Source organism: Actinia tenebrosa, unplaced genomic scaffold (assembly GCF_029948245.1).
Source record: "Actinia tenebrosa isolate PJP-AT-01 unplaced genomic scaffold, QUT_ActTen_1.0 PGA_scaffold3__52_contigs__length_22856419, whole genome shotgun sequence".
Taxonomy (NCBI): domain Eukaryota; kingdom Metazoa; phylum Cnidaria; class Anthozoa; order Actiniaria; family Actiniidae; genus Actinia; species Actinia tenebrosa.
The window spans coordinates 12,991,500-13,004,676 of record NW_028292580.1 but is presented as its reverse complement, the minus strand read 5'-3'; the positions used below and the strand labels follow the sequence as shown (position 1 = coordinate 13,004,676).

At 40.4% G+C, this 13,177-nt stretch overlaps 2 protein-coding genes across 2 annotated transcripts; one reads left to right on the top strand and one right to left on the bottom strand.

Moving 5' to 3' along the window:
• Positions 1-122: 122 nt before the first annotated feature.
• On the top strand, positions 123-4,565 carry LOC116306622 (putative ATP-dependent RNA helicase DHX37). The gene is made up of 2 exons (XM_031716705.2): positions 123-3,259; positions 3,734-4,565. Exons 1-2 carry the CDS (start codon positions 268-270, stop codon positions 4,213-4,215), a joined length of 3,474 nt encoding a protein of 1,157 aa, XP_031572565.2. The 5' UTR covers positions 123-267; the 3' UTR covers positions 4,216-4,565.
• On the bottom strand, positions 4,554-13,073 carry LOC116306616 (uncharacterized). Its single transcript, XM_031716698.2, has 3 exons — positions 12,117-13,073; positions 10,523-10,947; positions 4,554-9,982 (listed from the first exon to the last, which is right to left on the bottom strand). Exons 1-3 carry the CDS (start codon positions 13,016-13,018, stop codon positions 6,351-6,353), a joined length of 4,959 nt encoding a protein of 1,652 aa, XP_031572558.2. The 5' UTR covers positions 13,019-13,073; the 3' UTR covers positions 4,554-6,350.
• Positions 13,074-13,177: the final 104 nt, after the last annotated feature.

Genomic DNA, 13,177 nt, shown 5'->3' with positions numbered 1-13,177 from the left:
GATTCATATCTAATATGAAAAATTAGATGGGACATCTATAATATGATTTCTATTTTATATTAGAAGTTTTTTCTATAAAGATAATTTACCTACTCACCCCTCCCCTAGTCGGTAGTGGCGAATGAGTCAAAGCTTTGACCAGCGGAGTTACCGAGTTCTCCAAAATCCAAGATGGTGGACGAACTGTATTTGCACGTGTTTTCATATTATTAAGAAAATTCCTGGTTTGGGACTTTTTAATTAGTTTATACACTGTGCACAACGATTATGGGTCGTTCAAAGAAGGGATACAACTGGAAAGCAAGACAAGGTAATCAAGAAACAGAGTCTTCTGACTCTGCGAAGGACACTGCTCGTCCTGGGGAGGGCATTTTAGATAATGCAAGTTTAAAACAAAACGATTATGGGACTTCTGCGGAAGGTACTAACCCGTTGGTTATAGAAAATAAGAACAAGAATAAAAGTACGAAGATTCTTAAGGCAGAGAGGAAGAAAAAGCTATCGAAGACGCAACGAAAGCGTCTAGAGAAGATTGTAGAGAGAAAGCAAAAGAAAGCAAAGAGAGCAGACTTGTTGAAAGAATTAGAAAAACATGCTGTCAGTGAAAGCGAGCTTGAACTTATGAGTTCAGCAACTAGACTAGGACAATTGAATCGCAAAAGGAAGCTTTCAGAAACAGCTTCTGAAATTTCTAAAGAAACGATGCAGCAGGATATTATGTCCAGTGTTTCAAAGGGAAGAAAAAAGGCAAAAAAGGTTCGTCTGCTAAAAAAGGCTATCCAACCATTATCAAAGCCCGAGACGGTAGAAGAAGACGAGACAGAGTCGGAATCTGAAAGTAGCGAAGATGAAGACGAGGAAGTTCCAGATAAAGATTCATGTGATGAGAGTTCAGAGGAGACAAATTTAGATCAAGACGAGACTCAAGAAAGAACCAATTTGAAGGAAACTAGTGCAAAGATAAAAGAAAAAGAGGACAAGCCTAAGGACCCCCATGAAGGCAAGCAAAATCCTACCGAGAAGAAAGATTACAGCTTTCAAGCTAAAACAGAAAAGGTTTTTGCCAAACCAGCAGTATTTGTAGAAGTAAAAAGAGACGCTTCCATTCAAGCAGCTAGGCTTCAACTCCCTATTCTCTCAGAAGAACAAGCAGTAATGGAAGCTATAAATGAAAATGAAGTAGTCATAATCTGCGGGGAAACCGGAAGTGGAAAGACAACACAGGTGCCTCAGTTTCTGTACGAAGCAGGCTACGCTACTCGTGGGAAAATCGGAATCACCGAACCACGTCGAGTAGCAGCTGTCAGCATGTCGGAGCGCGTTGCTAAGGAAATGAACATGGGGACTGATAAGATATCTTACCAGATCCGTTACCAAGGCAACTGTACTGATAATACTGTCATGAAGTTCATGACTGATGGCGTTTTGCTGAAGGAAGTCGAGGGCGACTTTTTGTTATCGAAGTATTCTGTTATTGTCATCGACGAGGCTCATGAAAGGAGTGTCTTTACGGATATCCTCATCGGCCTTCTCTCAAGGATTGTTCCTTTGCGCAACAAACAAGGAAACGAGCTTAAGCTTGTAATAATGTCTGCTACGCTTCGTGTGGAAGATTTTACTGAGAATACCAAGCTGTTTCCGAGCCCGCCAATCAGCGTCAAGGTCGACTCGCGTCAATTTCCTGTCACTGTTCATTTCAATAAAAGAACCCCGGATGATTACGTCGAGGAAGCTTACCGGAAAATCTGTAAAATCCACCGGACTCTTCCACCCGGAGGAATTCTTGTCTTTGTCACAGGACAGAGTGAGGTTCATAGTTTATGTAGGAAACTTCGCAGAACTTTTCCCTATGACAAAGATAGCACTAAGAAATATGGGAAAGGCAGTAATAAGGAATCGGAGAATGAGTTTGACTTGAACAAGTATCCCATTGTTCCTTTGACTGATGAATGTGAAGCCGAGGATGAAGTACAAGACACTGTAAGTGACCAAGACGACGATTTTGATGACATGGATGATTCAGCGTACACCACTGGGGTGGACCACAATTTGCCTTTGTACGTACTCCCCCTTTATTCGCTGCTCGCCAGCAAAGAACAGGCCAAAGTTTTCCAGCCAGCTCCGGAGGGGACTAGACCATGTGTTGTGGCGACCAACGTAGCTGAGACGTCTTTGACAATCCCACACATCAAATATGTTGTTGACACCGGTATGGTAAAAAGAAGATTTTATGACAAGATCACTGGGGTGTCTTCGTTTAAAGTAACCTGGACGTCCAAGGCATCAGCCAATCAGAGAGCAGGAAGAGCTGGTCGAGTAGAGCCTGGTCACTGCTACAGGCTTTATTCTTCCGCAGTATTCACGAATGAGTTTGAGGAATTCGCTGAAGCTGAGATTTCTCGCAGGCCTGTTGATGACTTGATGCTTCAAATGAAAAGCATTAATATTAATAAGGTGGTCAACTTTCCCTTCCCTACCCCTCCTAGTGCAACAGCTTTACAAGCCGCCGAGACGCTCCTGCTGGATCTTGGAGCACTAGAAAACAAGAAAACCGTCAAGGGTAACATTAACGCTGTGATCACTCCACTAGGACGCTCCATGTCCAACTTCCCAGTCTCGCCTCGTTATGGAAAGATGCTTTGTCTTGGAAACCAGAAAGACTGCCTGGAGTATGTCATTGCTATCGTTTCTGCACTAACTGTTAATGACATTTTTATTGACGACATAAAAAGTGCAGGGTTCACGGGCGATAAAGAGGAACTCAGGAAGAAGGTTGCTAAAATAACGCAGCTCAGGCGCAGTTGGGCAGGGTATGGTGAAGCGCAGAAGCTAGGGGATTTGATGGTACTTCTACGTGCAGTCGGGGCAAGTGAATACGCTGGTAGCACAGAGAAGTTCTGCTACGAGAATGGACTTCGCCATAAAGGAATGATAGAAATACGCAAGTTGCGTTCCCAGTTGACAAATGTAGTCAACCTGGTTAAGCCGGATTCGCAGGTGAAACTGGATCCACAGATGAAGCCACCGAGTGTTGAGCAGTGTATTGCTTTGCGTCAGATTTGTCTTGCCGGTCTTGGAGATCGCGTTGCACGGAGGATCCCTTCAGAGGAGTTGAATGATCCCAAACTTAAGAACGCGTATGTCTGTACGACTCTGGAAGAACCAGTTTTTATTCATCCAAAGTCTGCGTTGTTCAGTGTTCTACCGGCGTACGTCGTTTATCAGGAGATTATGGAGACTACCAAGATGTTTATGAAAGGTAGGTAGTTTTATAGTTTTGCGTATCAAAAGAGAATGATGTATACAACTATTTCAAAATAAGGTTGATGATGGCGTAAGACATAGCGTGCCAGTTTTTACGACCATTCATTCAATAAAATATTGAAACTACTGAAAATTTGAAGTTCGGAAGCTCCAGTCTATTACTTGCAATCACCGCCAAATACTACTACCCTTTACTCTACCGTGGCAGATCCGGGGGGTGGGGGGTGCCCTGGGTGTCCTGCATTCCAGCGGATACCCACTAACGCCGTTATTACTCTTATACTTTTTTGTAGCAAAAGAAACATTTGAGACACCCCCCCCCCCCCCCCCAAACAAATTCTTGGATCCGCCCCTGCTCTACCAGCCCGTATTAGAGTCGGGATTGCCTTCAAAAAATATATGGGATATTTTTGATATCCCAGGATGGTATAGATAACAAAATTTTATTCAAATCTGTATTGGCTCGCAGGGGTCACCGCTATCGAACCAGGATGGCTACCAGTACTTGTTCCAAACCAATGCACATTCGCTAAACCACAAGATGACCCTCCGCCTCGTTATGATGACGAGTCAGGAACGGTCATGTGTCACATGGCTTGTACCTTTGGTCCCAGGGCATGGCAGATACCCGCTCAAGAATTAGAATATCCATCAGGTCTCGAGAAATTCAAATGGTTTGGGAGATTTTTATTGGAAGGCAAAGTTCTTACCTCTCTTCAGAAGTATGTCCCCGTTCTCATTGGCAGTCCTTCGTCAATGGTTAAATCTTGGGCCAAGCTACAACCTCGGACAGAAGTCCTTCTGAGTGAGCTAGCGAGTGGTAATGTTGATAGTAAAGAAAGACTTCGGGAAGCTTTAAAGGCTGATGGGAAGTTTTTACTTAATGCTTACAAGCAATGGATACCGAAGATCAAGCACAAAGAACTTGAAAGCTTGTGGAGCACTTTTTAGTGTAGTCATGTAAAGTATTCAGCGTTAGAGCGCAATGACTGTTCTACCATGGTAGCCGACGATGAACCTCCCTAGACGCTGTGCGCACTTCATTTTACCTTGCATTTTTACACTGGAACGGGTTAGGTGAAGCCTGGAAACACTTATCCAGGCAATCGTGAATATAGTCCTTTGATATAGCGCTCGAACTACTTCCTTGTGTGGACACTACGTTTTACTTAAATTTGGAAGTCGGCAGACATGTCCGATGTTATATTGCGCCGCGTCATTTCTTTGTTTCCACCAACCAACAAGTACTGTACTTGAAAAGAGAAGATATTGCAATAAAAACGAAGATGTTGCTTGCATAAGTTTTATTAGTAACACTATGAATATACAATATTTAGTATAGGTAATCGTATGGGGCTGAGTAAAATGAAGGGTTAATTTCACGAGTGTTTTTAAAGTTCTGAAATTGCCCGAGTCGCGAAGCTGGTACGATAGCAGATCTGTTGACCTTATATGGTTGTAGGCTTGTGTTATTGCGTAACTTATCGTTTCTCTCTTAGGTAAAAATATAAGACATTATTCAAAACTACTTGTTAAAAAAACTAGAATATGGAAGCACGGAAAAAAAAGAGAAGAATAGCTTTTGAGAGAAACAAGTAGGGATGGGGCCTAAATAACTTAAAAATGAAAAACGTGACAACATAGAGAGAACATTCTGAGAAAGTAGTTAACCAAGTGGAGAGTTTATATAAGCATTTGTAAAACAACTCATATGTAAATAATGTCAAAACAAAAAAATAAGCCTGAAAAACGTGCAGAAAAGGTTTGTGGAAATTCCATATTGATGTGAGCTTTCGCTGATCGCACTAACATCGCCCATAATGCATTTTGGGCTTAGTACAAAACATTGTAACAAAACTTTCAGCATCAGCTAGCATCCTTTTACCAGTCTCAGCTCTAACTAGGCGCCTCCAGCCCGAATGGGCTTTGAGTCAATAGCAGGCCAGGTAAATGATGGGCTATTGACTCATAGGCCATGCAGGAGGGCGAGAGGACTAATTGTTTTAGTCAAATCCAACTAGTCGATCAAAGATAGATTGATCAAGCTTTCGACACGATCAATTCACTGAGCAGAGTGATGCTTAACATGAGGAAACGCCACGAAACGTCTCGCTTTACTTTATTTTGCTATGCAAGCAGTAAAAAAGTTGATTTCTAGTCTTTTTACTCATAGCTCAAAAGCGCTTTACATTTAGACTAGTACTATTACTAATAATAATAAAAAAGATAACCTAGTAATGTTAAGACTCAGTCATAAAATCTAAAAATCGGAAGAAAAAACGTCATTAAATATTAGATGCCCTTATTTCTTATATTAGAGATAGCAATTATCTCTGACTATCCAACATGAGTAACTATGGCGTACAACCGTATCTTAATCTAAACTTAATTATTTATTCAATTTTTCTTTTAGCTTATAGACATAATACTATCATAAAGAATCAAGACTAAAAATATATTGTCTAGTTATAATATCAGATAATAGATACATAGACCCTTCCCTAACTAGCCTGGACAACGCGAATCGAGTTTACTCGACTCAGAAACCTCCATGCCGCAGTTATCCAAGCGAATCCAGGAAGGGCTCATAAATTACTGTTAATCAACGATATAGCAATAATTTAATGATATAAAAATTTGTGCGAAGATTCAAAGGAATCAGCAGAAAGCTTCTTTATATAAAAAAGTCTTTAGTTGTTTCTTAAAGATAGTGATTGTCACTGACTGTCTAATATGAATAGGTATAGCGTTCCATAGTCTTGGTGCACAGACTGAGAAAGCACGGAAGCCATATGATTTAAATTCTAACACTATACAGAGTTCTTTAGTTTGGCATTTCACCACTATTGCAAAGTGTTTAATGTCTTGTGTATGGATATCCTATTGAAGTGTATTCTAGATCTAGAGACCAGGTCCACAACTTTTTAAAGTATTTTCCAGAAATCCTTTGCATCAGTGACACTATCAATAGATGAGTTCGAACAGTTCCTAAAACTCTATTTGCGAAGTTTTTTACTCTTACCAAGTCTGAATTAGAATCCACACTTGTGATCCAGTTTAACGGGTTGGCGTTAAAAGTTCTTGACCTAATCACCTTCAGTTGAAGGCGTAAAAGTAATGCCATTTGCAACTGGACCTTGTAAGTTAAAACTAACGACAAAGTAAACTATGCTTCCTTGGGAAAAATCTCGTTCAACCTGTCCAATGTCAGCATTTTTGCCAACATATAGTTCGATGTTGCCTTGGGCGAGCTCAATGTAAACTTGCTTTCTTCGACCAGACTTTTGTCGAATTCTGATTCTTCCTCTACACTCCAGAAGTTTCTTGCGGCTGTGGATCGTCCAGAAATCTTTGACATTTCGAGGATATTCGGCTTCTCCACTTAATAAGGCACTCTTGGTCATTAAACGATTCATCCCCTTTCCCTTTCTTTTCAAGAAGTGAGTAGACATCGCACCTCTGCAGTGATGCTGTGAATTCTCTTGGCATTTGTTGATAGCTTTGTGATAGCTGTCCCTGTACAAAAGATGATTCCCATCTAGTATTTTAAGGAAGTAAATCATCATTTGGTAAAAGTAGGGAAGAGGGTTGTAGCTTGATTCCTGAATCCATTTTTCTGCTACTCGTAGACCTTTTTCCAAAGAATAATGCCTGGGTTCTGTGATCAGCAAACAAACCTTCATCAGATGGTATGCCATTGAACTGCCTTCATTTTCCACTAGCACCAAACTTTCCAACAGCTTTACTAAGAACTCTAAATGTTCCTTTTTAATGTTCTCGATTTGGCCGTCCACGCAGCTGATGATATAGTGTGCCTGTAAGCGCTTTAGCTCTGTATGGGAGGACTTTGGGAAATTTTCTGTAGAACATAGTGCAATGCACGCCTGAATAACATCATCCTTATCTTTTCTGCCAACAGGTGCTCGTCTTCCTTTATTAAATGTGCGCATCAAAGAAACCCTTAGGGTATTTGCTTGCCTCTGTGTTTCTTCTGGATCTGGTAGGGTAACTGCCGACTGGACTATACCATCAACGATATCCAAAAGATAGAATGAATCGCTAACACATGTACTAAAAAACGGAGGTGCATTAGCTGAGTTGAGAAACTTTATTGTCTCATCAGAGTCGCCATTACACTGGTACTTTGTAATCCATTCGATGCACGCAATCCATACCTTTACTTCCCCTAATAAAGGATTAGGAAAACTCGGCGGAAAGTTTCTTGCTTTCTTGTACGACTGCAAAGCTTCATCAGCCAATTTCTGTAAAGAGGGCAATGAGTCAATTTTGTGGGTGTTCGCCAAGAACTTCAACTCATTTTGAAGAATTCCTCCCTTCATGTCATAGATAGACCTGATTTTGTGTTTTGCATTTTTGCACTGAAATGCCTTGGCAATCAATTCTTTAGCGGTTGAAAATGATTGCGGGTTTTTCTTCGTATGAAATCGAGCCGCGTGTCCGTAAAGAGTGGCATCTTTGGCTTTCTCTGCGACCTCGCAAAAGATCTGTGCAGCAATACTAGAGCTCACTGACTTAAGCTCTTCAAACAAAATTGAAAACCTTGCGTTCGCTGCTGAACTTCGATTTCTAATGAATATATCATTAATGAGAGAAAAGAAACGCTCATCTTGGAATATTGGGAATTCAAGAAACTCGCGCGTTAAAGCAATAATATTACGCTTTTGGTCCATATAGACTTTCTTGAGCACCAAGTCTGCGACAAGGGGATGTTGAAGTGTATAGCTCTCATGGAAAGAGCTAACATTAGAGCGGCTTCCTCCACGACGAACCGATGCTGGCTTTGTAGGTACCATCAAGTTGAGCAACTGTTCTGTAATGGGCTGGTTAATATCGTCATATGTTGTTCCTTTGTTGGTATCACATTCATGACCAAAATGCGGTTTAAATGCTTTATATAAAAGCGAAGCTGGCGTTGCCTGAGCTGCGTACTTCTGAATGAAAGCAACCAAAACTGCAATTTCCTTCTCGAAGCTGGTCATTTCGTCAAAGGTGTCGTAAACTATATGCTCTAGCTTTTTACCAAACCCTTCTAATCCTTGAAGCATTGCAATAAGTGGAAAATGAAACACTCTACAAAGACTTGATGTGGTCTTGTTCTTCGTGAAGTCCTCGATGAAGTCTTTGTACTTTGCCTCAAACTCGTTGAGATCAGCCCTTGACTCCTCTAGCTTCACGTTAACAGAAAATCTGGCATGGACGTTTGAAGCTTCGGACGTGGATTCAATGTCGCTTCCTTTTGATCGGTGTAAACATCTCAGAAGTACTACTCTCAGTCCCCGGTTGTTTAATATTCTTACAAGCTTATTACTTATGGCTTCCATTCTTGCATGTTTTCCATCCAGGAGTACCAAGGGAATCGTGCGACATAAATCGTGCAAATCATTGATACGATCTGCAAGTCCATTAATCCAAACTAAATCATCGTCAAAGTCACTGTTGAGACCTTCCATATTGGCAATGGCACAGGGAAAGAACTTATGCAGATCCCATAGAACCCGACGAGCAATCGTAGAGCCACCTGTTCCTGGTGAGTGGCATAATTCTACAATAGTTGAATGAGTCGGTCCTAGGTCTAAAAGCCGCTGAATATGAGTTCGAACTGCATTCCCTATCTCTCGCCGAGCGTCATGGTTGTCGAAAAGACTTATGAATGAAATCCAGTTGCCAGACATGAAAGACTCTCTATGTTCATTGATTAACTTCTGCAAGATTTCTTCTCCATCCGGCTCTCCTCTCAAGTTTGGGAGGTCTTCACATCCGTCATACAAGACATCTAAGTATTCTTGTAGAAAGAGGTACTGATTTTGTGTCAATTTGACTGGTAACCCTGCTTGAGATGTTGGCAACCGGTATTCCTTTACAGAAGACGCTTGAAAGAAGTTTTCCAATCCTAAATTTAAAAGGTCTGGGCTAAGTTCTGTGATGCTAATATCCGTCCCGAGGTCGTAACAGCGTGCTTGTTTAACACCAACAAAATTGATGCTAAAATCGTCAAAACTTTCTTTCAGTCTGTCAAGGGTTACAGTTAAAAATGGAACAGTTTCCTCTCGACATAGCAAAATAAGACAAATAATAGGTTTGTGCCTGTCAAGTTTATCAGGATCTGAACAGCAACTGAAAAACCTAGTTATTTGTTTCACAGACGAATTTTTCCACTCTTGCAACTCCTGAGGACCTCCAACGCTATCTTTCTCTCGGCCATTTACAAATACCCATTGCGTCTTATGTGTGTCCAGGTGCCTGACAAGGTTGGTGGTATGTTGGCGGCGTATTTCATCAGGGGTTATCATGTTGATAAGGCTGATCTTTCCTTCTTTGTTGATAAAATCATGGTATAAGCCCTTTTCCTCGGAACATGGGTCAAAATCCAGGACAACTTTCCATGGCACACTTCGAAGGGGAGAAAAATGCTGTACGTTTTCACGAGACATGGCATCAGTGATCAGAATGTAATTGTTTTGATGGTAATCAAAATTAGACACTCTATCACAAAACCTGAGCCATTCATCCCATTTAGGGCCACTCAAATCTTTAAGACTCGGAGAAGAGTCAGCCTTGGATGAACCGAGGTATTTGTCTGCAATCAGAATGTCTAGTTTTTTGTCCATGTCTGACATCTTGCTATGAAGAGCATCTCGGCTACTAATCTCTTCTAGAAATAGATCACGATAAAACTTGCCAGTTTCCAAAACATCGCCTATACCAAACGAATAACGAGCAAAAATTAATAGAATAAAATGAACATTAAATTTCTATCAATTAATATGATAACATTTTAACCTGGTCACTTTTAAAAAGGTAGTTGACACCAATATTGCTGCAAATACTTTTCAGAAAAACAAATAATTTCACGACAAGTTGAGAGTAATGAACTAAGAACTAGGAAAACAAATATACAGTAAACGCCTACCAGTATTGTCAACTATAAAAGAGAAGACTGATCTATAGAACGACAGGAATAACTTATGGAATTTTATAAAGGTAGGGTGACGCAAGTGGAGAGCTAACACTTGGGCGTTTCCTTTTGGGAAAGCCAGCAACACATTAGCACTACCTAGCACCAAGTTCAACACCTACTTAACCGAAATGGGGCGCAAGCTCTACTGACTTCTAAGATTTTTTTTCCGTACAATTTGAAAATTCAAAAGCCTATAAATGTCGAATGACACTTATAAAACGTACTTATATAGAATCATCTACTAATAAGTAATTTGACTTTAAACTGCCGAATGTTTACCTTTACTTATGTCTTCAATATCTTCCGACTTGCCTCCGATAGTTACAATGTCGTTGGAAATTACTGGCCAGTAAGTTTGGAACTCTGCATCTGGCATTTTTTCCGAGCTAATATGGCTTATCAAACGATTTTTGTGGTCTTTAATGCTGCGAATAGCATCTTCAAACCCTGGTCTCTTGGAGATTTCATCTTTGCATTTCTTGGAATACAGGAGTACGGTTGTGATGAGTGAAACATCCCATTTGTCGATGTCACCTTTATTGAAGGAAGCCAATTCATGTCCTTTAAGTTTCATGGACCCCTTAACAAGAGATTTTGCATCAGCAGGCTTGTTTGACCACGTGGGATGAACATCCATGAAAATCGTTCGAAGAGCTTGGAGACCCACGCCATAAATAAGAGTGACAATTTGAAGAAAATTGTTTCTAAACGATTACAAAAAAGTAAGGGTTTTAGTTACAGTCTGTCTGTGATGGGTACCCCTTTTGATGGACTTAAATAAATGTAGATGTACTACACGATTTCGCTGTAAGAGTCTTTGGTATGAAGAAAGTAACATCCTAGTAAACCAGAGCCGTTTGTTTTACTTCTGCTTTCTACATAGGCCACAGGGAGCTCAATTTTAAGATGAAAGTCCTAGACGAAAATGAAATAAATTCGACAAAATACCATTGATTGAAAAAAAGGGTCGAGGTTATAAAAGTGTGCTAAATAATACAATTAACCAACTTTTTTACATGGACGAGTTAGCAAAAAAACATTGATAATGCGGGAAAAACCACCTATAAATTAATAAATTCACCAACAAATTTGATAGTGTTGTATTGGAAACAGGCGAAGATATAGCTATGCAAAGTCACGAAATTTTGCAGACGTTTGTGTGGTGGGGGCACAAACTTTACCCCCACCCGTACAAACGTCTGCAAATGTCGCAACTTTACGGACCTATATTTTCGCCATTTCCAGCCTATCACCCTCTAACTTGGCAAATATGCTAAATTTGAGGTACTCCTCTACTGTCCAATGGTGTTGATCGATTTTTGCTAACTTGCTCATATCAAAACTTGACAAAAACAAAACAAAACAAAAACGTGGAAGGGACTGTTGAAAAGTAAAATAAAGCAAAAACACAGTGTAATATATATATATATAACACAGTGTAATATATATATATTTTTTCAAGACACTCCTGGTCTTTTCATATTTTTTTATCTAGCACTTTTGGGCTCCCTGTGGTTTAGTATCAGCAACACGCACTAGGGAAGCAGGTATAAATTTCTATGGTGTGTGGGCTTTGAAAAAGTAGCATTTTATCCCTTACCCCGTCCCTCCCCTCCCCTTCCATGCCCGTTCAAAATCACTTTCCCACTTTACAAAAGCACGAAGGGTACGTACTCTGCGGGTATAGTGCACTATCAAATGAAGTGATCATATCGTGCTGCGTGGAAACTGCGTGAAAACTGCGTGGAAACTGGAAGCAGTATTTCTTGTTTCTTCCGGTTTATCGAGATGACTATCTGAGCCCCCGGCAAACTTATAAACCCATATAAACCAACTACAAATCTGTTTTAAGATTTAGGGAAACTTTACGTACCTTTCCTTTTCAGGTGTTGAAAGTAGAAAAGCTTCTTTAGTAAACTTTTGAAGGTCATTTGGTTCCTTTTCTTTGTCGTGAATGAACGCTTTAAATTTCTCCTCTTCAGAAGCTTCCTCTTCGCTCGGACTTCCTTTTGAGTCTTCGCCATTATTCTCTTCGTGGTCTTTGTCTTTGTCTGAGTCGTCTTGAGGTTCTGATAAGACATGAGATACCAGAAATCCTTTCTTTTCTTTTGATTTTTTTTTTTTCTTTTTCTTTCTTGAGCTGTTTGGACTTGGTGGTTTTTCTTCTGGCTGATCTTCAGCAGCTTCCTCTTCGCTCGGACTTCCGCCTTTCGAGTCTTCGCCATCATTATCCTCTTCGAGGTCTTTGTCTTTGCCTGGATCATCTTGAGGTTCCGATAAGACATGAGATACCAAAACTCCTTTCTTTCCTTTTGATTTCTTCTTTTTCTTCTTCTTTCTTAAGCCGTTTGCATTTGGTTTTTCTTCTGGCTGATCTAGAAATGTCGAAAGACTTGACCTGTCATCTTCGCCTCCGGTCTTTTGCTTGTCGGTCTGACTATTTTCGGAATCCTTGAAACCCGTCTCCGCTTGCTGGTTTATTTTCCGTTCTACATCTTCAGATCTAGAACTTTTTTCTGTCTCATCTGATACTTTGGTTACCTTTAAAGCCTCCACTTCTTCCAACGTAGAAGTCGATGCCTTGAATAAAGACTCGGTGACACAAGTATCACTTCCTCCATCTGCTGGCTGTTCTTCAGCAGGGATGGAAGAATCATCCGTGTCTTTATTTCGAAATCCCTTTTTCTTCTTCTTCTTCTTTTTCTTCGTGTTTCTAATTGGACTTTCGTTACTTTTGGACTCCTTTGCAGTGGCCTGCAATTCGGAGTTATCCATTTTAAAGCGAGTCAAACGCTTCTCTTATTTCGCTTGAAGACTGCCATTTCTTGGAAATGAGATATCATCTAGATTCAACACAGGAAACCCAAAGACAACCAAGTCCGGCCTTGTACTCTAAGTTTAATTAAATATAAAGGCAAAACTTATGTACTACGA